The sequence below is a fragment of the Pollicipes pollicipes genome, unplaced genomic scaffold, assembly GCF_011947565.3.
Source record: "Pollicipes pollicipes isolate AB1234 unplaced genomic scaffold, Ppol_2.1 Scaffold_5724;HRSCAF=6776_pilon_pilon_pilon, whole genome shotgun sequence".
Classification (NCBI taxonomy): domain Eukaryota; kingdom Metazoa; phylum Arthropoda; class Thecostraca; order Pollicipedomorpha; family Pollicipedidae; genus Pollicipes; species Pollicipes pollicipes.
Genome location: NW_023596746.1, coordinates 40,875,146 through 40,901,175, shown reverse-complemented (window position 1 = coordinate 40,901,175; position 26,030 = coordinate 40,875,146). Strand labels below are relative to the sequence as shown.

The 26,030-nt window shown below is 57.0% G+C and overlaps 1 protein-coding gene across 1 annotated transcript; it reads right to left on the bottom strand.

Annotated features, from left to right (window-relative positions):
* Positions 1–15,466: 15,466 nt before the first annotated feature.
* LOC119103046 (toll-like receptor Tollo) lies at positions 15,467–21,411 on the bottom strand. The gene is made up of 3 exons (XM_037226496.1): positions 21,396–21,411; positions 19,670–19,872; positions 15,467–18,999 (listed from the first exon to the last, which is right to left on the bottom strand). The coding sequence occupies exons 1-3, from the start codon at positions 21,409–21,411 to the stop codon at positions 15,706–15,708; spliced, it is 3,513 nt and encodes a 1,170-aa protein (XP_037082391.1). The 3' UTR covers positions 15,467–15,705.
* Between the last annotated feature and the right edge of the window lie 4,619 nt (positions 21,412–26,030).

Below are 26,030 nucleotides of genomic sequence, written 5' to 3'. Positions count from 1 at the left end.
GGGTCACCGAGATGACGCGACGGCCTGCTGAAGCCTCTAATTGGAGGCACGCACCTGCGCGCTGTGCTGGCTCGGAGCACTGAAGCGCGTGATAAATCGCTATTTGATAACGCTGTCGGAACGCTGCGTGCGCCGCGCACCACTAGAGGTCGTGTTTCTGGCAGCGGCTTAGCGGTTGTGTGTCATTATGGTTGCGATGGGTTTTAGTAATGATGCATAAGTATCTGTTCCCCATGCTTCCGGGCCGTGTGAGTACTTTTTGATCGTCTTCGTTCACTCGTTGGAGCTGGTGATGAAAGACTGCTAGTAATGGCCTTGGGGCGTGAAGAATGAAAACTATCTAGCAGCCAAACGAAAGCTAACCACTAAAAACCGGTTCCGCATTCACCAAGCCAGTGCACACCATAAGAGTGCATTGATCAGTCAATTTCCAACACATCAGCGATGCGCACAGTACCTACCATTATTTGGCTCATAAGACCCTGCTAAGTTTAGCTGGCACCGCAACATGGAATTAGAACCCGAAAGCGTCAATGGTATGCGTGCGTAGGATCAAAAGAGGCGGGATTTCGGCCGCCGAGCCAACAACCCATGCGAGTTTCGGCCAGACCCCGCCATACCTGGAGCTATGCTGATCGGCGGGGTCACCTCTGCACTGGACGAAGCGATCGCAGTCCTGTAAGCCGATGTCACATACCCGCGGTCTGGAAGCTCGTCTTACTCTTCCGCGGGGTGTTCGCCCATATGATTGCTGTCTTCGACCAGAGGCGATGGGCCATAGCGTCATGTTGGGCTCAGTTCGGCTGGTTAATCCGCGCAGAGAGAGAAGTGAAGTCGGTGCTGTTCCTTCGATGTACATCCTGTCATTTGATTCGGCACTTTGCTGAGTTTAGCCTGCTTACGCCCCGAAGGTTCAGGAGATGTTGGGCCGAAAGATGTTCAGCACGAGATTTGGCGATCTAGACACGTTTCCTTATGACCCAGGACTGCAAGCAAAAGTTCCGCTGCATACAAATGAACCGCTGTACGCCGTAGGGGCGTGTTCGGTCGCATCGTGCTCGATACGAGTGTATTCGGTTGGGGCAAGCTCGGTCTGGGCAGGTTCTGTTGGTGCGTGTTGGGTCAGGGCGTTTCCGGTCCGGGTAAGTTTGTTCAGGGCGAGTTCGGTCGAGGAATATTTAGTCTAGGTATTATGGTGGGAGTAAATTTGGTCAAGGTAAGTTCGATGGACTTCTACGCATCAGCGTATGTGCTATCGGTGTGAACGTGTTCTGGGTATGTTCCATCGGGATGCGTTTGATCAGCGTATTCGGGGTGTGTTCGGTCGGGTTATTTTCGTTCGGGGTGTGTTCAGTGGGGGGGGGGGGGGGGGGGGTAGTGCTCTGGTGCCGTGGTGTGGCCCGGCGGGGGGTCGCGCCGCCGCCGCCGTGACTCGGCGGGTGCAGTTTGGCACGGCCCGCTGACACCGGGCGGGCTCCTTTCGTATGCGCAGGGGCTCCAATCGTCGGCCGAGGAGGCTCAGCGGGGGTCGCTATCTTGACCGATCGCCTATTGCAGGCACGTTCGAGTAATTGGAAAAGAAAGTAGATCGTTTACGGCCGAAACAGCGCGGTGACCCGACGGGATCCTCATAAAGTGCGCGTCTGGACGGGCGCGGGAGCTCGCCCTCACCCCGACATAGCCTCCGAGCGGGCGCCGAGAAGCCTCGCCGTTCACGTGACCACAGCGACTGCCCTCTGACCGCCAATTAATAACGCGGCGATCAAGAGTCCTGAAACGGCTGCCTTGCTCGTTAATAACGCATTACGCCGCGAGAACGGGCGCCGGCCCGAGCGTCTGCGGTGCGTCGCCAGCCCGCAATGGCGCCCGGCGCTTGACCATGGGAAGCCCGCGCGCCGCCCCGCTCTGGGGCATAAATCGACCCGGGGCGCCGGCTGCATACGGGGCCATCTCGCAAATCACCGGCTAAGCACTCGTCACCTCGTGGGCTGTTGTGGCGTGCAACGGTTATTCATAGCCGCCTCTTTCCGCGGCCATTACCCATGCATGAATGTGACGGAGTGTCTGGCCGCGGCGGCCGGCTCGGCCGCCGGCATGGGGAAACTGCAGCGCGGCCCTACCGTTCCGCGGCGCCGCCGCTCGGGAGGCGTTCCGGTCCGGCCTCGCCTTCAGGGCGGGCTGCTCTGTCCGCCGCCGGCGCCAGATATGGCAGCGCGTCAGCGATTCTCGATCCGGTCGGAGATTCGCGTTTGCACCGGCGTCCAGGCGAGCGGAGATTGAAATAGTGAGCGCTGTCCTGCTGTGATCGGTGTAGCTGCCCCGGCGTCATGCCTCCGTGTGATATATGCTGGAATAAATCAACCATTCCAGACACACTCAGCTGTAAATCAATCCGGACTGCTTTACCACATTCTAATAAACAATAAAAATTTCCGGGCCGTTTACTGCCGATCATCATACGCCAGCCGACTACGCTTATGAGCTTCAAATAAGGCACGCCGACGATCAGGAAAGCAGGCCCAACACTGTCGATGCGACAGATTGCATTCTTTACCTCAGTCTGCAAACAAGTCGATGCGGTGTAAGCGCCTTACCACTTGCTTTTGGTGAATGCATAGCAGGACAGGATTTTGTACACTCGTGCGTACATTTCGGTGCTGCACTTAAATACTTATATTTCAGCAAACAATTTAAAGCTGCATCTACCAAAACAGGCGCAGTTTTAGTCATTGTCAGCACTCCGTGATCATGATAGATGAGGATAAAGCCAATACCACCATGGGGATGAAAGAAGGCAAAGGAAATACCAAAGGCTACGACGGCCTAGTGTCATGTGGACAATTATGTCTTGCCACATAAGGACAGTGAAAGGCGTTCTGATGAGTAAAAAAATTATTGGCCGTCGCCTCGCGGAAGTTTTGTCCACCTTTCCTATGTAGGGGAGCCCTCAGAGGCCACTGGGATCTCGAAAGATATGCAAGCTGGAGCCATGGAGAAAAACGGATTTGAAGGGCTTTTGTGAAACTGGATCGTACAAATGTAAATAACTCTTGTTTAATGTCACTTTTGACATTTCAAATCGGGCCCTGAGGGTCATAGCAGCACGTCATAAAACTTTCCGGCTATTTTAAAAGCTTAGCATGCTACGACGATACAGAAAACGAACTTGAACATCTTTGAAACACTAGCCGTTTTCACGAAGGAATCAGAGTTAACAATTATCAAAAGTTTGCTTACAAACGTTTTGGGAAAGTATTCATGTATACTTATCACTTCGACGACACTTGAGAAATCAGTGATATTGCTTAGTTATAAGCAGAGGTCACATATCATACATCGTTGAGGCCCATTTTCGCATTCATAAAATAATATATCCTACCCAAAATTGGGGCACCGTGTTCAAAACGGCTGGCAAGCTATTTCCGGAAAAACTGTGGGGGACTTCGGGTAAAAATATTTTTAAAAAACCTTGTTTGAGAGCCCTCGTCACACAAACGTTAAAATCATGTCAGGTCAATAGTACAAAAAATTATCAGGCAATTAGTTGTGCATCCATTACAACCAGGCACTATGGTGAATGTGGCCGGCAGGGTTTTTCGTAATGCCACGAAACCTTTATTTTGTGAATACTGGAATCCGTGATCTGCAACCCTTTACTGCATCCTTTTAGGCTTAAGCTCGTGCGTTCATTCCTTAAAAGATCGCATGAGTTTTTTGCAGGAAGTTGTCAATTGATGGCGGGAAGGTTTAAAGTCAGCACCATTTTGCAAGCTATTGGGGTATTTCGTTGCATAACAAAGAGAATGACGTTACTTTATATTTTGATAATTCCACCAAAAGATGAATATCACTCTTGTCTTAGTAAAAGCAACATGGTATGCATTTTTATGTTTGATAAACCCTTAGGTCAAAAGCGCTCATAAGCAAGGCGGTCTCACAACTTGCGCCCGCATTTTTATCACACAAGCGTGTGACCCTATCTTACCGGCTGCAAGATGTGATTACCTGACCTTGACGTCCAAGTTCAATCATGCTTGTAGGAACGACTATTCTCGCTCGATGTCCTTGTTAAACGTTACTTAACAAAGCAGCAGGCTATGAAGTTGTTGGCGTAATACACTGCTACACTTTTTACCTCGACTGGACTCAAACCTTGCGTCCAGCGTGCGCTACGAAAGTGCACACGACTTTCTATGTTTGGCTCGCCTGGGTTATCCGGTAAGGTATCTGAGGCTGGGATCCGATCACATTTAGTCGGCAGCTGGACAACAATCGAGGTGCTGCACTTTTTCAGGAACCACACCGCTCCCTGTGCATGCAAACGAGGATGGGCCCAGCCGCAGACATTAGTCATGCGCGCCAGAGAAAATATGATTTACTAGCGGAATACTAAACTCGGCATTGTTCTAAGCCATCGATATCAACACAATGGTCGTGGCCGGCAGGGACGTTCATCTGTCATTTTCGTCAAAATCTGGCCGCGGTTTTTACGGTTTGTTTATCAGCGGACGCCAAAGCGAGGGGACAGGATGATGCGTCACTGTGCATGTCCAGAGTGTCAGGCTGCCGAGCTGGGGAACCGTCAGCCGCTCCGCCCGTGTCGGCCAGGCACGACCACGCGAATACCAATCGTGGCCGGCTACAGGAGGGCGGAGTTGAACGCTCCTCAAAAGCTACTCTCAGAGAGGAGCCAGCTGTGCAGGAGAGCAGGCGTGTGCTCACGAGGAGTGACAAACACACAGCAGTAATCTACGTGCTTGACATTGCTTTTTCGGGTGATCATTCCGATGAAAAAACGATTGTAATGATTGCGGTGGTCATAAATTGGGACACCTCACTGCGACGGCACACAACGAACCCCTGGTCTTGCAGCTATCTTCACTGCATTTCAACGGCATTGGTATCTTATACCAAAGTACCAAGAGTATCAGCATCTTATACCACAAAAACTAAGAGTATCAATATCAGTGAGAGCATCTACAGAAGGCTGGAAATTGTTTTTTCTTTGTAATGACGACGCTAACTTTGCCGGATGCAATTGGTCTCAAGTCTCGTGGATGACGTTGGCCACTCCTAGTTGGACTGATGGCTGAACTGTGATGCATGCGTCGCGTTAGTGACTGGTGGTGGCAGCTTGCGATGCTCGCCAACCAGCAGCTTTCTTTAGCATTCGCCTCGCCCTGGCATTTTGCCAGGAGACTCCGTCCCCTAAAGGGGCAATTCGAACTCATGCACTCCCAGCAGAGAGCTTATTATGAGTCCGCATAGGCCGCCACCCACCCCATTTACCACCAGCTCCTTCTGCATCGCGCGCTACGCAGTCGGCGGCGCGGCAGTCTGAGCACGAATGGCTGTGTGGTTGTGATCCTCGGCCAGTTCCGTGGCGAGGCTCCCGCCGCAGGCTGTGTGAGCAATGGTGATGCTAATGGCACAGCAGCCCCATGTGTCGTACGCCGATCGAGCCAAGTGTCGACAACCCATCCGACACACTCTCAGCCGTGCGCGCGCTATGGCCCGGACGTAAGATGCGCTGAGGTTATCTGTCAGCCGGGCGGCCGGGGCTGCACGCGCTGACAGAGCCGGCCGACCGCTGACTGACGCCCGCGCCGGCGTCCGGCGCCCGGCGACCCGGCGCCGTCTGCGCAGCGCCACGTCCGTCTACGGTGCCGCGCGTGACGTGATGCCTCACTCAAGCCCACTCCCACGGCAGCGGCAGGGGGCAGCAGGCCGGGCGGATCGACTTCAGCCAGCAGGCAATCGGCACCATCGGCTGGCGAAATTTCGGCGTCGGCGGCCCGATGGGCTTCGATACGGCCGGGCGGGGCCGGACAGGTCGTCAGGCAACAATGCCGCGGACGGCTTCTAATGACGGCACCGCGACACGCCAGCTGACGACACAGCCTCAGCGCGTGGCAGCGAAAGTGATGGGCTGTCGCAGGGACGGCCGCCGCCCGGAGTCGGCCATCGGGCGCCCGCGCCCACTAGTCTCGGGCCACCTCGCGTCTCTGTCGGCGCTTGTAGCGCCCCAGGTCGCTGTGGAGTCATTCTGCGGGCGTCGGGGAGATTCGGCGTCCCATGGCAGCTCCCAGGCGGCCGCGTGTCGCCCTGTCACGACAGCCGCGCCGGGGATCGGCGAGCGGCCGTGGCCTGGTGCTCTGCGGTCTGAATAGCACCTGATCACGACGGTGCGGGCCGGCCGACAGGCGTCACTAAATCACGGAGTCGGGTCGCCGCATTGTGTCGGGCCGCCGCCGCCGGTCCAAGGCCGCCTCCGGCTGGGTCGCCGCCGCCAGGTCGGCTGCTGCCGCTCTAACGCACTGCGCAGACGCTGGGGAGGGCTGGGGGGGGGGGGGGGGGCTTACCTGGCTGGCGTTGCTCTCACAGGCCGCTGCGCCTCCGGAGATGGTCGGCCGGCTGGCCCTGCTGGCCCACTGAGGCAGCGCGGGAGAGGGGTGACAGAGCGCGTGCTGTAGGCAAGGACGCGGCGTGCGCTGGTCGGCCAGAGCTGCTGCTTGCAGCTGATGTCACACAGACGCTGAGCCCGGCGCAGTCCAGATGAAGCTAATTGTGTTTGTTGCCTGCAAAAATAGTCCGCAGAGGAAGGGCTGCTAAATGTGCAAACTGTCGGGTGTGCGGCTTCCTTTGCCGAAAGGGAGTGGGTTAAGTGCATAGCAGGCAGAGATGTTTGTTGTAGTTCAGTCACAGGGTGCTTACCATTGCAAGCAGAACCATCTTTCCAGGGACACCCAGCTTTGATGTTGTGCACAATCCCAAAGTAGCTCCTGTTGCGTACGAATACCTACCACACAACGTTCATCGTTTGTCGCAGAGCCGGCGATGTCCGTGTCTATACAGACATTGCCCCAGTACATGTGTGCCGATAGGTTCAGGGCCGAAGGTAGGCGTTGACTGAGGACCCTGAGCGGTGGCTCCGCCATGGGCGGTGCGCCGGACGTCGACGGTCGGCCGCTCGAACCGCGCTTATTAGATTATGGAAATGGTGTGTTGTGCAGCAGCCACCGTTTCCCGGCGGACAGAGATCTGGCCTGTAATGAGCGCGGCCGGCCATAAATCATGAGCCGGTAAACATGCGTGGGGCGGGCCAGCCGTGCGGCGGCGGCAGCTGGCCGTGCCGGGCCAGCCGTGCGGCAGCGGCAGCTGGCCGTGCCGGGCCAGCCGTGCAGCAGCGGCAGCTGGCCGTGCCGGGCCAACCCTCCCGCTCCCGCCGTCCGCCCTGTCATGTGGGCAGGTGAACGGCTGAGATTCCCGGCGGATGGAGCGGCTGCTGCCTCATCCGAGGGGCACTGCCACGCCGAGGACACACCCACCTACGCCCACGGAGTGGAGCCGCCTGCGGCAGAGTGTTCGCGCGGTCACCAAACGACGCCATCTCCTCCCAGAGCCACGTCTCGTAACGAGGGACCCGGCCGACCACATGGTAACGTGACGTGCTACTGAATTCTCTCGCGCTCGAGTCGCACACCTCTTCCCTAGGCTTCAGAGGATCACAGAGCAACTGGTAAATTTTGATATAGGTTCAAGCATCTATACCGGCATTCAAATGTTATTTTGTACTTTTCTGCAAGGGACATGTATATATATATATATATATATATATATATATTATACAGAGAGAGAGAGAGAGAGAGTGAGAGGGAGAGAGAGGGAGGGACATGGAGGGAGGAAGGAGACACTCCACACTTCCCTAAAAGGCCACCGGTGGTATCGGGATACTGTCCGCAAAGTGGTCTGGGCGAGTGCATTTATCGATCGGATTTTCATTTTTACCAAATGACGCTCAGAGATTGATTTAACCGACTCATGACACCACAAAGTACTGAAAAGGTGGGTTTGCATGTTTCCCTAATCTTTGTTGGTGATATGACACACCCTAAAGATGGTGCAGTAGTGAATGTTACTGCCACTCGGTTACATAATACTAACAGCCTCAGCAACAAGTTGGCATAGTTTTGTACGAGCGCGCTGCATGAAAGTCAAATCGTCTCAGCTATGCCATGTCATAGTCACCCACGGCACACTGACTTACACTGTTGCCAGGCGCGCCCACCATACATAGCGTCACATTGGTTGACCGCCGGTCACGCCCCAACTGCAACACCCTACCCCCACCGCCCCATCCCCCGTACAACCAGCTCCCAAAGGACGTCCAGCTGTCTCAGCTAAACGCATCTGGCACGTCGCGTCGACAGAGTAAGGAGCGGCTGTCACCGTGAGCGGTGCCCGCTTCCCCGGTCCATTGGCTGGTGTTGGGAGAAGGGACACTCCTGCCACTGTGAGCGGTGCCCGCTCCCCGGTCCATTGGCTGGTGTTGGGAGGAGAGACGCTCCTGCCACTGTGAGCGGTGCCTCCTCTTCCCCGGTCCGATTGGCCTGGTGTTGGGAGGAGAGACTCTCCTGCCACTGTGAGCGGCCTCCTCTTCCCGGTCCGATGGCCGGTGTTGGGAGAAGGGACACTCCTGCCACTGTGAGGTGCCCGCTGCCCGGTCCGCTGCCTGGTGTTGGGAGGAGGGACGCTCCTGCCACCGTGAGCGGTGCCTGCTGCCCGGTCCGGTGGCTGGTGTTGGGAGGAGAGACGCTCCTGCCACTGTGAGCGGCCCCCTCTCCCCGGTCCGGTGGCTGGTGTTGAGAGAAGGGACGCTCCTGCCATCGTGAGCGGTGCCTGCTGCCCGGTCCGGTGGCTGGTGTTGGGAGGAGAGACGCTCCTGCCACCGGCCCCTAGCCGGGCTCCGCCACCCCTGCAGCCCGGCCGGAAGGCTCGCCCGCCGTCCGCAGTGAATTAGGGCCGGCCCATGGAGGAATCAATGGATTGTAATTTAGGATGAATAGGATGTATGCATACATAAATATCGGGATTTGTTCGCCCGCTGTGGCGGGTTACAAAAGGTTCGACAATTATTGAAGCCCGAGTCACGAACGCGCCGAGCTCGCAGGAACGCCGCGGGACCCCGGCGCGATGCGCGCCCGAGACCACTGGTCCTCGGCCTGGCCGGTTTTCTGACGTGTTTTTCCTCGGCTCGTACGTGATAAACTCCCGGCAAGAAACCCGGTGCTCTCGGGGGCCCATTCAGTATTCACGCATGTATAATTCACCAGTGGAGACCGGCGCTCGCCGCGCGCCGCCACGCCGCGTCACCGCCAGAACTACGATTAGCGCGCGCTCACTCGAGCCCCAGCTGACACCCTCGCAGCCGGCGCTACCTGCCTCGGCTCCGCGTGCGTGCAGCGACCGGCTCCACGTACCGCCTCATCCGCGGACAAAGCCGCAGCCGATGCAGCGACCCTGCACCTAATCGCCGGCCTGCGCCGCCTCGGTCGGCCGTCGGATCGGCACGCGCGCGCCGGTCGCCACTTAATTAGGCCCGCTTAATGAGCGGCCGCGCGCGGAAGGGCGCGTTGGCGAGCGGACCGACTCGGGCGGCGATCGGTCAGGGCGGACTCCGCCACGTCCCGCTGTATCGGCCGCGTGGGCAGCGCCGCCGGCCGGCGCGTCATTGTCCGAGCGACGGCGGCGGGGCGGCGGGGCGGCGGTGGCGGCGGCGGCGGCGGCGGCCGGCGCGGTGGCGGCGGCGGCGGTCCGCCGCTGACGCCGGGCGCCGGAGCCTCGCATAGGTCAACGGGAGGGCGCGGGTGGTGGCGTTTCTTTCGTAAATTGTGGCTTCCTGAGTACGGACCCGCGACAACAGTGGGCTGCTTCCTGAGTACGAACGCCGCGACACAGTGGGCTGCTGCCTGAGTACGGACCCGCGACACTGTGGGCTGCTGCCTTAGTACGGACCCGCGACACAGTGGGCTGCTGCCTGAGTACGGACCCGCGACACTGTGGGCTGCTGCCTTAGTACGGACCCGCGACACAGTGCGCTGCTGCCTTAGTACGGACCCGCGACACAGTGGGCTGCTAACGGCTGCTGTCGCGCCGCACATTGCATAAGTATTCGCGATGAATGGGCAATGAGAGCGGCGTGGATCGAAAGGCACGCTGCGTGGATGTTAGTGCTGTAGTGAATTCGGGCTGGCTCGAATTTATCAAGTAGAATATTATCTCTCATTGAAGTGAGCTCTTTTTGGACGGAAAGTTCGCGGGTTACGGTCGAAATCAGTCTCGTACATCAAAATTACTATTTCAATCATTTAAGACAACCTCCCACACGGCGATAATTACGGTGCGCTTGGGTCGAAGGCCAGAGCAGGTCAAAGACATTCTATAATAGCAAAGCCCGCTATTTACATCTCAGTCATCTCCGTGAAAAGGAGGCCAATGACCTGCTCGTTCCGCTTTCCGTAATCAGCCGGAGGATAGCCCATAGTTTCCGCCACGCGAGCTTTATGAATGAGTGACGATATCTCCGCCAACAGAGTCCTTTGCCGATTGATACTCTATCTGACCGCTTTTGCACCGAACAGTATTAAAACATCTCCCAGTACTCTGCCTGGAGGGAAGGATGAGACATGTACGTTTACGTAACTAGTGTTTTGAAGTGACATCATAACCATACTAGACCTTACATGAAATGACTTGCTGCAAAGCTCAACAACTAGTTTGCTCCTCACCAACTGCCCAATCAGAAGCACTTCAAACCTGTCAAGTAACCCAAAAATGCTTTCTGCGGACGGGTCCTCTTTACAGGCTTATCAGCAGCAGCACGCTGTCCAGCTTTCCTGCTATACCACGAACCGGAATTTTCTATTTGCATTGAGTTTAGGTGATATGATGGGCTGACACGGCAGCTTAATCACCCACTCGGTATTCGATACACTGCCTGACAGCGTCCACGGAGCCGGACTGCCTTCACTTGTGGTTTCACAAGCTCCTGAGGTAGCAAACCACAGCTTCTGGCCACCACTTTCAGCGGATTTCGAGGCCGGAGCTGGTCCGTACTGGAGAGCGGCCATGGTGACGCCGTTGACCACGCACCTAATGCACGGCAAGTCGTGGGTTGGCCAGGCTGAGTGGCCGAAAAGTCGTGGGTTGGCCAGGCTGAGTGGCCGAAAAGTCGTGGGCTGGCCAGGCTGAGTGGCCGAAAAGTCGTGGGCTGGACAGGCTGAGTGGCCGAAAATGTCCACGCCCACTTTTTCCTGCTTTATTTTGTGCAACGCACTATAGCACGACCGCAGAATCGAAAAACTGACGCTTTGGGAGAATGGACCATCCCATGGAGGTGAAACTCCCGGGGCCAGAGGTCATGTCACCGGTTTTTTTGTTTAATGCTCCGCTTCCAAAGCGCAACTGGGATGCTCTGGGATCACCGCCAGTCTCGACACATCCCATCGTTTTTTGTAGTGATGTGCACGTTCACCACCTGAGTACTGTGTATGCTTAATGATCTTTGGTCACGAAAGTTATCCAGTGTTTTTTAGAGCTTATATAACACACACGAAGAGAAACACAATCGCGAAGCATCGCGATTTTCATCATGGCGTCTCGCCTCAACAAACAGTCCAATAGTCACAGCTTGTCATTTGAAGCCCTCGGTCGAGTCTGGTGCAATGGGTTGCTATCCACATGCCATCTCCCTAGGACGAGGCACTCCCCGCCCATGGTACGTGCATGCATGCCGCCCCCGTATACCACGTTTAAAGATGCATTACATTGACTTGCAAGTAACTTTTGACGCTGACCTTGTGCATTCTGTGGGACAATTCGCATTTTGTTTGTGTCTTGGACAGCCAAACCGCACGCCAGCCATGAGTGGCACCAGCCTGAGTCACGGTGGAGTGTCGGCTGACTCACCCGGCGCCGGTCTGGTGACGCTTCCACGTGGGGCATGACGCACCCAGCGCTACGCTGTGAGGCAGCTGGACGGACGCCCCGGGCAGGGGGAGCGGCCGAAGCCGCCCGGTAGTAGCCGAGGCCCGTGGGCGCCGGCTCCGGCTCTGCCCACCGAAGCCGCCCGGTAGTAGCCGAGGCCCGTGGGTGCCGGCTCCGGCTCTATCCACCGAAGCCGCCCGGTAGTAGCCGAGGCCCGTGGGCGCCGGCTCCGGCTCCGCCCACCGAAGCCGCCCGGTAGTAGCTGAGGCCCGTGGGCGCCGGCTCCGGCTCTGCCCTCCGAAGCCGCCCGGTAGTAGCCGGGACCCGTGGTGCCAGCTCCGGTTCTGTCCACCGAAGCCGCCCGGTAGTAGCCGAGGCCCGTGGGCGCCGGCTCCGGCTCCGCCCACTGAAGCCGCCCGGTGGTAGCCGGGGCCCGTGGGCGCCGGCTCCGGCTCTATCCACCGAAGCCGCCTGGTAGTGGCCGCGGCCCGTGGGCGCCAGCCCCGGCTCTGTCCACCGAAGCCGCCCGGTAGTAGCCGAGGCCCGTGGGCGCCGGCTCCGGCTCTGTCCACCGAAGCCGTCCGGTAGTAGCCGAGGCCCGTGGGCGCCAGCTCCGCCTTTGTCCACCGAAGCCGCCCGGTGTTAGCCGGGGCCCGTGGCTCCGGGTCCGGCTCTGTCTACCGAGCTCCGCTGTACGGTCACGGAAACGTCCTTCCTTCAAATGCGTGCCAAGTGCCCGTGAACTGTGATGCTGACTTTATTTCCTCTTGTACAGTAACTGTGAATCCCGATTAGATACGCTTGAAATGTTATTGTCGTAACGCAGCGTATGAAACCACTACATTCGCCCTCACTTCCTCGTTTCATACAACGTTAAATTTCCGTGCACTTGGCTCTCTTTTGTAAACATACTGATGAATCTGAGACTGAGAGTCTGCTGTGAGCCACACGAAACGGCAACCAATTCCAGTAAGTCACCGGAGTCATCAGCCAACGCCTACGCGTCCGCGCTTGCAGATATCGTACGGAAGCAGTAACGATTACGAAGCTCTCGTGCCTCTTAGCGATTGCAGCTCTCGTAAGAGGCAACATGACGCTAATGAGAGGGCCGTTACACACCGATTGTAAAAGCCAATGAGCGACACCGCCTGTCGTTCCGGCCGTGTCGCACGTCACAGTCAGCTGGCGGCGGCACTAGAGCGTCGCCCGCGCCGGCCGCTCCTCCTCCCCGCCCCGGCGACGACGCCCGCGCCCGGCCGGTCCACACAGCGCAGCGGCCGTGTCACAACAGCGTCGGACGACGCGACGCGAACGGCGCGCGGGAACACGCTGTCCGGCGTGACGCGCGACAAAAAGGCGCACCGGGCGCCACTATTGGCCGCGCCGCCCCCGGCCGCCGCAGCGCCCGGCAAAAAACCCAGATCGCCCCGATTACGCCATTAGGGAGGGCGTCCGCGGCCGGGCGGCGAGGCGCCGGCCGGACGAATCTAAATCAGCGCCTAATTGAAGTTCGCTGTCCGCTGTGCCATTGCCGCGGAGCGCAGCGCCGGCGGCGGCGCATCTGTCTCGACAGAGCGCCGCTCTGCGTCGCGGATGGGCGCGGGCCTGGCGCCGCCTGGCCCAGCCCAGGTGACCCGGGCACGGCGTCGCCTGGCCCTGCCCAAGTGACACGGGCACGGCGCCGGCTGGCCCTGCCCAGGTGACCTGGGCACGGCGTCGCCTGGCCCGGCCCAGCCGACCCGGGCACGGCGCCGCCTGGCCCTGCCCAAGTGACACGGGCACGGCGCCGGCTGGCCCTGCCCAGGTGACCCGGACACGGCGTCGCCTGGCCCTGTCCAGGTGACCCGGGTACGGCGCCGCCTGGTTCTGCCGAGGTGACCTGGGCACGGCGCCGCCTGGCCCTGCCTAGCTGACCTGGGCACGATGTGGACCTGCACATCCCAGTTCCGACCGCGGACTGAGGGGCTCGGACTGCAAGGGAGGCTGTGGACCAGCTGTTGTGAACAGGATCAAGTATCAAACAATTGCGTGACCGTGGTTAATCAGCCTAACTTTGATCACTTATGGCTTGCCAACGTCGGGGATGGTTCATCGCTGCTCGTTGATGGGCAACTTGAGGCCGCTGTTGCTGACCAATGCATGTAACATATCATAATTTGTCTGTATGTAAGTGTACAGGCTCGTATTTTGTTACAGAAGCAGTTCGTAGGACCTTCTTGGACTCTCACGTGGGGGTGCAAGCTCAAACCTCGGTACGCCATGGCCCTTGAGCGCTGCCATGGCGCAGCCGTGCAGTCACTAGCGCTCCGCGAAGGATGCGTGACAGCGTGCGTCGGGCCCCCCGAAAAAATAGTCCCTTTATCGTGTTCCATCAAGCTCCGTTACCTCATGGAAGTCTTTTCCGGACGTGCCGATTGGCCCGATTTATTTCAAAACAGGATTTAAGCCTTTTGTTGTGGCACACTTGCCTTATCTCGGACGTAATTTTGCCTCACTGAGTCTATGACTCCAGCAAGCACATAACATTTTAACAAATCCCATTGTCGGTTTTGATTTTAGCTCCAGATAACAGATTCGTGCCTTGACAATTATACCTGGTTAGCTGATTTCCGCTTCATTCGGCATGAGCAAGGTCCCATATCACCGTCATCGGCACGGTCCCATCAGCCTCCTTCCGTTCCCCTCGGACCTCGACCTTCGACACGCGCCTCGCCGGCCAGCCGTCGGCCTCTTTGTTTGCTGACCTGTCCGTCGAGTCCGCCCTCGCCGGCCCGTCCCAGAGGGGCCGTGACTGCCTCCTTCAGCGTCGAGTACCCTCCAGTCCTCTTGTTTTGAAACGCCGTGACTGAGCCGCGGGCACCCGCCAACCCGGGCGGCGTCGAGGGCCGGAGGCACACATGGACGGGCGGCACGTGAGGGCGGAGGGTGGACGCCCTACGACGAGTGCCGCTTAGCCGGGCGTTGTTCGACCGGTGCCTCGGCCCACGAGGCGCGTGGATTGCACAAAGTCACACACTTCGAACGTAAGTGGAGCGTTTAAAGGGTGTTGCTAATTGTTCTGCTGAATAGTGTGAATCGTAGAAGCTAGTGTGGGAGTGGCAGGGCAGGGGCACGGGAAAAAGTCGCAATCGCAGGTCTGAGCGTGACGCAGCGCTGCATGAATCTGCGATTCAGCACATTATCATCGGCCTCAATTAGCATCACCACTATCTTTCTTTAGCGGGCTCGCAAAACAGCGAACAACTGCTGCATGTCACGATAGCTGTTGATGCCATGGGCAGCAACAATCCGTTTATTTATATAATACGGTCATAAATATCAGACTCATTTTGCGATCACAGTCATTTGCATAAAACTATAAGCCATAAATTCCTGCCAGTCGACTCGTGGAAACAAAGAAGGAACAGGCCGGCTCTGGGTGTGGCGTACCTGGCATTAGGGCACGGCGCCTCCGTACACTGTCACGGTTTATCACAACTGTGCCGCAATACCGATCTCAGATACGTGCCCCGAAAACCTCTAGTCAGACCATGAAATTAGATATGGAAAAAGATATAGCGAGGGTGTGAGGCGAAACCAAAAAGAGCGGGAGAGAGGGAAACAGAGGGGAGAGAGAGAGAGAGAGAGAGAGAGAGAGAGAGAGAGAGAGAGAGAGAGAGAGAGAGAGAGAGAGAGAGAGAGAGAGAGAGAGAGAGAGAGAGAGAGAGAGAGAGAGAGAGAGAGAGAGAGAGAGAGAGAGAGAGAGTTGGGAGGACGGATCAGTGTCTAGCTCGGCCTATGCTGTCACGGCGCCGACACTGTGGCGTCAGTACGCAGGCAGAGCAGGCACGGCGCAACCGCCGGAGAGGGCCGCCCGCCGCTTGTCAGCCCGCCTCTGTCAGCGTCGCTTAGTCGGCGAGCGGTGGACGTGACTAGCCAGCGGCGGCGGCGACGGCCGCCTCAGATGTGCACCGCCATCGGGTACTCGTAGGCCGGCGCCTGGCCGCTGCGCGCCGCCGCCCGCGTGTCGGGCAGCTCGTAGCGGAGCTTCTCCCAGAAGAGCGAGTCGCCCCAGTGCAGCACGGCGCTCGTCTTCAGATAGAGCCTGAGGTCCGGGTCCAGCTCCCGGGTGGGCACGTCGCCGACAATTATCACAATGAGCTGGCTGGCGCGGCCGCTGAGCGCTTGGTGGTGTGCCGATTTGACCTCGCACCGGCCCCACTCGCTCCTGATAAAGTGGTCCGATAAGACCATAATAGTTCGCCGGCTCGCCTCGATCGCCTGCACTATTGTGTCGGCCACGTACGAGCGCACAGGAAAGTCACGGTGGTGCAGGCAGAGCTTGAAGCCGGGCGCGTCGCCCTCCAGCTCGCTCGCCAACACCTGCAACACGAACGTCTCGTCTTTGGCGCTGTAGCTGACGAACGCGTCGAACAGTTTGTCGCGGTCGGCCTCGGCACGCGCGCCGCCGCGGAATATTCGCACGCCGTACTTGGCGTAGGCTATTACGCGCATCTCGTGCCAGAACACGTACACCACCACGGCCACGACGACGGCCACGAGCGCCAGCACGGACGCCGCTACGATGAACGCGTAGTCACCGGCGGCGCGGCCCTGGTACACTTGCGTGGCCACCGTGCTGTTGAGCAGGCGACAGGTGGTGGCGTTGTGGTCGGCGACGAGGCGCGGCGGGGCGCCGGAGCCCGGCAAGCAGACCAGTCGCTCTGCCGCCACCACCGCGCCGCCGGCCGTCGCTAGCCAGCCGCGCAACCGCTCCAGAAAGTCGCAGTCGCACGTCCACCGGTTGTCCGAGACGTTGACGGACATGAGGTGCGCGTGGCGCGCCAGCTGCAGAGGCGCGAAGCGCACCAGCCGGTTGCCGTCGAGCCGCAGCACCTGCAGCGACGTCAGCCGCGCGAACGTGCCGTTGCCGATGCTGGCGATGGCGTTGCTGTGCAGGTAGAGCTCGCGCAGCAGCGAGAGCGAGTCGAACTCGAAGCCATGCAGGCGTGCGATCTGGTTGCGCTCGAGGTGCAGCACCTGCAGGCCGGTGAGCCCGTTGAATGTGCGGTTGGTGACGGTGCGCACGCGGCTGTCGTTCAGGTAGAGCACGAGCAGGTGGCGCCGCCCGATGAAGGCATGACTCGAGAGTCGCGGCAGCCGGTTGCCGTCCAGATAGAGCTCGGTGGCGTCCATCGGGATGTGCTCGGGCAGCACTGTGTGACCCGCGGACGTGCAGTCGACGATGTTGCCCGTCCAGTCGGCCGTGTGGTAGCACGTGCAGTTGGCCGGGCACGTCATCTCGCAGTCGCACGCGTCGAACTGGCAGCACTGGCAGAGCGTGGCGCAGTGGCTGGTGTACGGGCAGAGGAACTGTGAGCGAGGCACCTCCACCAGCGGCATGTGGTTTCGCTGTACGTTGAACGCCAGCCGGCAGAACAGGCTCTCGAGGTCCATGAGGCGTGGGTACTGCGACGAGTCGTTGTTGGCGTTGAGCTCACTCAGCCAGTGCAGCTGGCAGTCGCACATGACCGGGTTGCCGCCGATGTAGAACTCGGGCCGCGCGTGGCCGGGGCCCAGGTTCAAGCGGAAGGCGTTGATGTCGATGGTGGTGATCTGGTTAGCGAACAGGACCACGCGCGAGATGTTCTGCTTGCGGAAGAATGTGTACGGGTACACGTGCGAGATGACGTTGTCGTTGGCGATCAGCGTCTCCAGCCGATCGGGCAGCTGAAACGGGCTGAGCGTGTCGATGCTGTTGAAGCTGATGTCCAGCGTCTTCAGCTGCAGCTCCTTCTCCAGCTCCTGTGTGTTCGCCAGCTCGGTCAGCCGGTTGCTGTGCAGGTCGAGCCACTCCAGACTTCGTGGCACGTCGGCGTAGTCGAACGACGACAGACGGTTGTTGGAGGCATTTAGCCACTTGAGGCTGTCCAGACCGGTCAGCGCTCCGCGCACGGATACGAGCCGGTTGCTGTCCAGCCGCAGCATCTGCAGATTCTCCAGAACGCCGAACACGTCCGGTTCCAGCGACTCTAACTCGTTCCGCGCCAGGTTCAGCGCGCGCAGCTTCGTCAGGTTGGCGAAGGGCGCGTCCACGAGCGCGCTGATGTGGTTGCCCTCCAACTCGAGCGCGAACAACTCGGGCAGGATCGCGAGCGACGCGTTGTCGAGGCGCTCGATCCGATTTCCGCCGATGTCGAGCGACTTGAGCCGCGCCAGCCGACCCAGCGCCGCCGGCACGCCCGCCAGTCGGTTGTCGGCCAAGTCGAGCGTGCGCAGCTTTGCCGCCTCGACCAGCGATGCCTCGTCCAGCTCGACCAGCGCGTTGGCGCGCAGCGAGAGGCTGGTGAGCGCGCCGAGGCCGCCCAGCGCACCGGCCGGCAGCCGTGTCAGCCCGTTGTGCGCCAGCCCCAGCTCGGTGAGCGCCCCGAGCCGGCCAAACCCGCCCGCCGGCAGCGTCTCGAGCGCGTTCGCGTCGAGAGCGAGCACGCGCAGCTGCCGCATCGACTCGAACATGGCTGGATCGACGCGCGACACGTTGTTGTGCGCGAGCCGCAGCACCACCAGGCCGGGCAGCGCCGCCAGCGTGTCCGAGTTCACCCAGTCGCCGGACAGCCGGTTGTGCGACAGGTCGAGGACGAGCAGGCTCGAGAGACCGGCGAACACGCCCGGCGCGATCACGCGCAGCTCGTTGCGCTGCAGGTGCACCTCGGTGAGCGCGGCGGCGCCGCGGAAGGCGTCCGGCGGCAGCGCCGACAGCCGGTTGCTGGAGACGTTGAGCACCTGCAGGGCGGGCAGCGCGCGCAGCAGGCCGTCGCCCAGCTCGCGAATCTCGTTGCGGTCCAGCAGGAGGCGCGTGAGCAGCGGCAGGCCGGGGAAGTGCCGCGACGACAGCGACACCAGCTTGTTGCCGGACACGTCGAGGTCGCGCACGGCCAGGCGGCAGGCGCCGCCGCCAGTCGCCGCCATCGACACGTTGGTCAGGTCGCTGAGCCGGTTGTTGGTGAGGTTGAGCGTGAGCAGCTGGTCTAGGCGGCAGAATACGCCGGCCGGCAGTGACCAGAGGTTGTTGCCGCCGAGGTCGAGCAGCTCCAGCTGCGGCAGCCCGGCGAACGTGTCCGGATAGAGGCGCAGCGTGGCCGCGGTCGACCACTCCACGCCGTTGGTGCGGAATGTCAGGTTCTTAAGCTTGTGCAGGCCCTCTAACGAGGCGCGCGACAGCTCCTGGATCAGGCACTGCTCGATCCGCAGATCCTGGAAAATGCAAATGGCGTCCCTCAGCCGCCGCTCCGGAGATGGAATCGCGCCGGCGTCCTGCCGTCCGACCTGTTCACACAATGGTAATGGGATTCGCCGCCAGCCACCTGCACAGGCCCCATTTGAATGTCACTTCATTTTCAGCTAGCTGATGAACTGACATCGAGAGATCGGTGAGATTATGGGGCTCCCTGCCCAACGACCATCAATCAAAGCGTGGACGATTAGTCTTTTATTCTGGTAAAAACGTGTTCACTGATAATTCCTCACACATGGGTTAGGAAGCTACAAGAGACAAATCAGTGCCATTCTCCACCACACAGCTGAACGCAACGGAGTGTGTGCGGTTACTGACGCAGAGTGGAGGGGGGGGGGGGGAGGGGGAGTCCAAAATCTAGGCCAATGTAGGGATAGGTTAGGCATATATAGCCATTACGTGTATGCTATCGATTTTGCTCAACCGCAAAAGAAGCTTCACCGCGTTACAGCGGGTCGGAAAAAATTGGCTCGTTTCTCCATAGCGTTTATGCACTGCAGAGCGCGCACGAGCTGTGGACATCACTGCAGTCAACCTGATTACATTGGTTACTTGTGGGCTCTTAGCCCCACCGGTGGCGGGAGACATCAGCAGGCCGCCGCGCCTTGTGCGGAACACCACAGCACTGACCTCGAGGTCGGGGAAGAGCCGGAAGGCGCCCGGGTGCAGGGGACCGTGCGGCAGGCCCGTCTCCACGCAGACCAGATGCAGTCGGCGCACAGCCTCGTGCGGCCGCAGTCGCAGAGGCGCCGGGTCCAGCTCCGCCTGAAGGCTGGCTACGTCACACCGCACCAGAAGCCGCTGCTGGTGCGGCTGCCAGGCGCGCCGGCAGTGCGCGCTGCGCGCCGCCGGCAGCACGGCCACCAGCAGCAGCAGCAGCAGCGGCACCAGCGGCGGCCGCAGCGACAGGGGCGGCGGCGGCGGCAGCGGCGGCGGCACCCGTCTGACGGCAAACGAAGGCGGGGAGTGAGCTCGCGTTCATATTTTTAGTGTGGTTGTTGTCGTCACTGATGTAGTATTGTCAGTGAGCCTTTGCGCACCTACACTACAGCACCAATGCTGCACCTGATTTTTTAAAGCTGGACCTCCCATCTTTGCGAGACCGAAATCAGAACTGTCAGTAAGCTATTGGCTATTCATTCTGCGTGAAACGCAAAACTCAATGCATTGTTGGCCCTCTCAGTGGTTTAAAGCGTCTTACAATCATATTTTCATTAGGCGATAATTTCCAAATGGCTTATGGTTGCAAATATGCCTGATAGCCATTAACATTTGCATACGTCACGAAATGACGTACAATAGGCGGTTGAAAGCATAAGCTTTTTGGTACTAGTTGGAACACCAAACGAAATTCTCCTGCATGCATATTTACTGCACCAAAACACGCAACAAATAACCAAACTGCTTTGCTAACGCGCTTTATATGTATGCATGCATGTATGCATGTGTGTGTCAGCGATCATCGACACAGAAAGCCAGCAGGACGCTTTTTGCAACCTGGAACAAGCCATGTGATAACAGATGTGAATGTCGCTATGATGTAGATGGTTCCAGAATTCGAGCACGCGGAGCCAGTGAGCTTGGCAGCCTTTGTATGCCTTATCAATTTTTCTTTTAAATGCCTTTCTCTCGTGGGCTTGGTGGGAAAGGACATGTATGTTAAGTACAGTGTTCGCGCGTGAATCAGCAAATGGCATTGGTTGAAAATTGGCAGGGGGGCGTAATGGGTGAGTAGTTATCGCACCTTCTGCTTACGCGTGGGGGCCGTGCCCGAATCACAGTTGCGCCAAGGCCGGTGAGAACTACCATGGTCACTGCAGCTGCTGGTGCTGCATAACAGGGCTCATGATGACGCACGAATCGTTCGCTTTTCACAAAAATTCTAACTTTATGTCTGGTCAAGTCTGGTAGCATTTGTTAATGAAATGGGCGCGGAACTATTTACAACTTCGGTGGCTGTCATCAAAGCATTGGAAGAATGTGATCTCTCACTGTGAACATTGGTTGCAGCGACGTGAATGAGGTCACAATGAGATGAGGTGGACCACACGCCTACGCCCCTCTGTAGTTTTTGCGGATCTCCCTCAGTGCATCCCCCTGCATTGGTCTAAATAAAGCGAGATCGGCTGCTTCCCGGTTGGTTGATGATGTGGACCGACAGTCACCGATTCCCGATCGACCTTGTGGGCTGCACAGCGCTGAGATAAAGCAATGTGTGGACAATACTCCCACCTTCACAACGCTTTGTCGTTAACTTCTCTGATTGTCAAGATCTTTCAGCCATCCCTAAAGGCTCAGAACCAGCGCACGATGACTCCGCTTGAGTATGCCTGGCCGATTGCACACTCCTACCCACACTTCCGCTGATCCATTGGGTGTATTCTCTCCCGGCAGCACCGGACTGCACCGCTATCGTGTCACTCAGACTCCGGATCCCCGAAGTCAGGACCCAGTTTCTGTCCTTCTTTTTCAGCTTTCTGACATTATCAAATTATACTCGTCGCATATCGAAAACAGTCTATTCTAACCCAGTGGAAAACGTGTTAAATACGCAGACGGCTTCGGCATAACCTCCCAGATTATTTGATGTTTCCTTTCGCCAGAAGTTTACTCTTGGCGCTGCAGGGATTAAACTGTTTTATTTTTCATGACCTTTGTAAAGGGTGATTTCAAGTTCGTGCATCTTGCTAATGACGATGTCTTCCTCCGTGCAATAACGGTCGAGAAAAGAAACATTAAAAATGTCAATGCTCTCGCTGTTCATGCTTTGGGGCTGAAGCGTACTGTTCTTGGATCAAATGTCTCGTTTGTATTAAGAAAAAAGTAAATCAACTTGTTCTGTAGACTCGTCCCTTCCCCGAGGGATTGGGCTTAGATGTTTGCGACACTGCAATGTTTTAGGAAAAATATATTGTCATATAGGTCGCATGCCTGCAAGGAGAACTTGACATTGCTTGAACACAGCTTTCAAGGAACTCTCCCAATTGTTGCTAAAACTTGCATGAAGGTGCGATCACTGGTTGCAGGCGTAGAAGCTCATTTGAGGCATGAATGCATGGACGCACACCGAGAACCGCAAACATTTTAACCGAGCCACACTATACGTTTCACGCCAGATGTCGAGACAAACTAAGCCAGTGGCGTCGCTCGTGATCACCCACATGTTCTGTATCAGAGCCGTCAATGCTGACGTGTGCTCTGCTAGAAGAGAGCTTCGTTCTAAAGCTCATTTCCCTCTGGGTTTTTTTTCGTTCCGTTCTTTTGCGTAATTGGACGCTTTACGTGTTGCGCTGCTGATTTATCTTTTACAAACAGGCAATAAGAACTGGTGCGTATTTGTAGAACACGATAAGCCGCTCTTGATGGGATGTAATTAATTGAGATATCATCAAACATAGAGTGGACTCGCTAGCCGTTGAATTCCAAATTGCGAAGCACAGTGCTAGCCTTGAAAGACAGGCACGCAATCGCCCTAGCTGATGCAGTATGTCTGGTACGGACTCTGTATCCGTTCTTCGGCTGCCTGGTGAAACGTGAAAGTGAGCGTATTTCACGCAACGCGAGCAGGGTTATTAATCGTGGTCATGTGCACTCTAAGACGGACACATCAAACCTCCGCTTGTGGTGAGAGTCCTAGGGTGCTTACAGCCCCATGTTTGTACCTACGCTGTCATCTCTGCGCAGTCTCCCTTTCCAAAACGTTCGGCCGAGTTTAGTCATTCAGCTATAGATTCGGGGTTCTGGTCGCCAGAGCGAGGGTCGTGTCCATTTCGCCGCGAGATGGGCGAGCGGCAAAAAATTGGGTGACTTGACAGGAAGGTCAATATACCAGACGTGTCATTCCAGACTGCATTATTGGGCGGTGTTCACAGACTGCTGGGAGCCTCTCGTCGGGCCCACCTCTGCCGATGGAGCATCCGCCATCCCGGCTCCACGACAAACGATGTTACGTCACTGTCGTAGGGTCCGCACTCGCATGCGTGCCGCCTGTTAGCCTATCAGCCGCATCTCCGACCCGACTTCTGACACCCGGCGCGGCCGCTGCCCGGCGCACGTGCGGGCCGCGCCGCCCGCCGACCAATCAGCGGTGGGGGATCGGTGCCGCTGCGAAGCTGTCGTCTGATCCGGTGAGATACCGCCGCCGCAGCAATTACCGGCCGCGTCCCATCTCACGCAAGATCTGGCCAGCCGCACTGTCGCGTCGACGACCAGAACAAGACTATCAGCCGGCGGCAGGCGGGGACTATCACCACCGGCATGGACATCATCGCCAGCGCGCTATCGCCGCCGAGCTCAGCATCGTTCACCATCACCATTATCACCCACTGGCGGCGACAATAACCACGAGCAGCCACGTTGCTCGGTTATCATCGTGGGGGTCACTGCAGCACCAGGGCGGCTGTCGCCATCGGAGCGATCACCAGTGGCTATCGACGCGGGGGCGACACGAATGGCCAACCAACCTCGTCGGGGCGTCTATCAACGACTCAACCAGCGAGGCCTCTGTTAGCACGCACCGTCGACATACGCCACCAACGAGGGCATCGGTCGTGACATTGTAGTGACGGCCCACTGGCGGCCGGGCCGAGCTGCTAATCAGGGCTCAGACCGCCGGATGCAGACGAAGCCTTTTGTTTTGTCCTCCGCATGGCCAGGCGGCGGCTGTCGGACTGTGACCGCACGGGCGGCGGTCAAGGAGGAGCAGGGGCAGGAGCAGGACTGCAGGAGCCTGGGGCGCGGCGGCCGCGGCCGCGGCAGGCGCGGTCGTGGGCGTTATGGCTATTGATCTGGTTCGCCATGAGTTTCTATGCTGGCTGTATCCTCACCACTCTGTTGAATGCAACTGGATGGCAGTACTCCTGAAAATCTGACGCAACATGAAGCATGCCCAGTTTTCCCAGAGCTTAGCCCATATAATCTGTAACATCAGCAGTCATTGGTCGTGGCTCAGTGGCGTGTTCGGGAGTCAGGGCTCACACTACCAGACGCAGATGAATCATTACGTTTTGATCGCAGAATGGCTCAACGTGAGTTATTAGATATCTCACTATGAGGCTCTGTGGCAGTACGCTACGAAAAACGACTACGGATTATCTTCTTGGTACAGAAATCGGGATAACAATCACGATTATCATAACTTTTAATAATGCACTTCACTGAAAAACGTACATTTTTGTAGAAACTCAGCAAGCCTTTGCTCCTGAAGGATGATAGGCCCTATCATTTCGGCAGCACATTACCAGGGCAACATAATTGTGGTTTTATTAAATAAACTGGGTAAGGGTTCAAGCTGGGCTGATCAAGCTAAGATAATCTGAATGGCTGGTGTATTGTCTGATCTTGACTTTGTCACTCGGGGAAAACTGAAACATAAACTTCGTTGTCTTTTAGCATTTTGGTATCAATGTAATCTGGGGGAAAGGAGACAGAAAGCAGAAAACAGTGATGTCCATAGCCTTATCATATTTCTGTTTTGGTTTCTGATTGGTTGTATTTATTACATTCATTGCATTGCATCGTTCATTTATTACATTCATTACATTGGAACAGCATGGGCGCGACCAAAGGAAGGGAAGAAAGGGCTTGAGCTCCACAACGTGAGATAATCTTACCGCCGACAAAGGAAGGGAAGGGAGGATTTGAGCCCCACGACTTGAGGTAATCTTACCGCCGAACAAAGGAAGGGAAGGGAGGACTTGAGCCCCACAACTTGAGGTAATCTTACCGCCAAACAAAGGAAGGGAAGGGAGGACTTGAGCCCCACGACTTGAGGCAACCTTACCACCGAACAAAGGAAGTGAAGGGAGGACTTGAGCCCCACGACTTGAGGTAATCTTACCGCCGAACAAAGGAAGGGAAGGGAGGACTTGAGCCCCACGACTTGAGGTAATCTTACCGCCGAACAAAGGAAGTGAAGGGAGGACTTGAGCCCCACGACTTGAGGTAATCTTACCGCCGAACAAAGGAAGGGAAGGGAGGACTCGAGCCCCACGACTTGAGGTAATCTTACCGCCGAACAAATCCCTCAAATTGGTCTCAATCAGAACCCCGTCTGGTAGGACAGTAGTATTAGCCTTATTCCTCGGAGAAAAAAAAACAGGAGAATGGAGATATAGCTGGATTGATATTTCAACCCAGCTATAGCTCCAAAATATATATTTCGCTAAAAACAAAGCAGGGAATGCCCCTTTAGGTGAACATTTTTTGGCAAAACACGCTCAGGCTGAAATCGAGGCTAGTATGGACCCTATGCCTCTTTTACAGCTCAAAGTCATCTACAGAGCACAGGACCACCCTGACAGAAAAATAAGTGAATCTAGTCTTATAGAAAGTCGGCGACCAAATGTTAACATACAGAGGTCATCATGGCCGATTATGCGAACATGGTATGTGCCTTTATGTGTGATGTGTGCTAGCTTAAAATCGTTTACATGTGTAAGTGATGCCTGACGAGTGATGTGCGATGCCTGTTCAATTGAAATTGTTTGCAAGCATAACTGATGCGCAATTTGTGATGCCTGTTTACTTCAAATCGCTTGCATGCTTGAATGAAGCTTGATGCGTGAAACCTATTTGCCTGAATCCGTTTACACGACACTAAGTTCGCGCATTCCAAGTATCAGATAGACACTGCATCGCGGTAATGGTTGGCAATCGCCCTTTGTTCAATTCCCTGAATATTAGTGGCCTGTAAAAATTGTGGCTTACTTTAAAAAAAACTTAAAAATCGAGTGGGATCATTGGCAGGCAGTTTTGACTTCAATTCTGCTACTGTTTCTATAAAGGCACGTTGCCGAAATATCAACCGAACTATATCTCCATTCTCCTGGTTTTTGTCCGAGGAATAAGGCTGATACTGCTGTCTTATCTACGTGAATGATGTTCCTCGCTAATGCACTGAACAACTTACGTAATTTAGAACCCTGTCTGCATTATGAGTATTAGACACGCAACAGTTGCTGTAAGGCTTACGCTTGATCAGCTCCTTGTA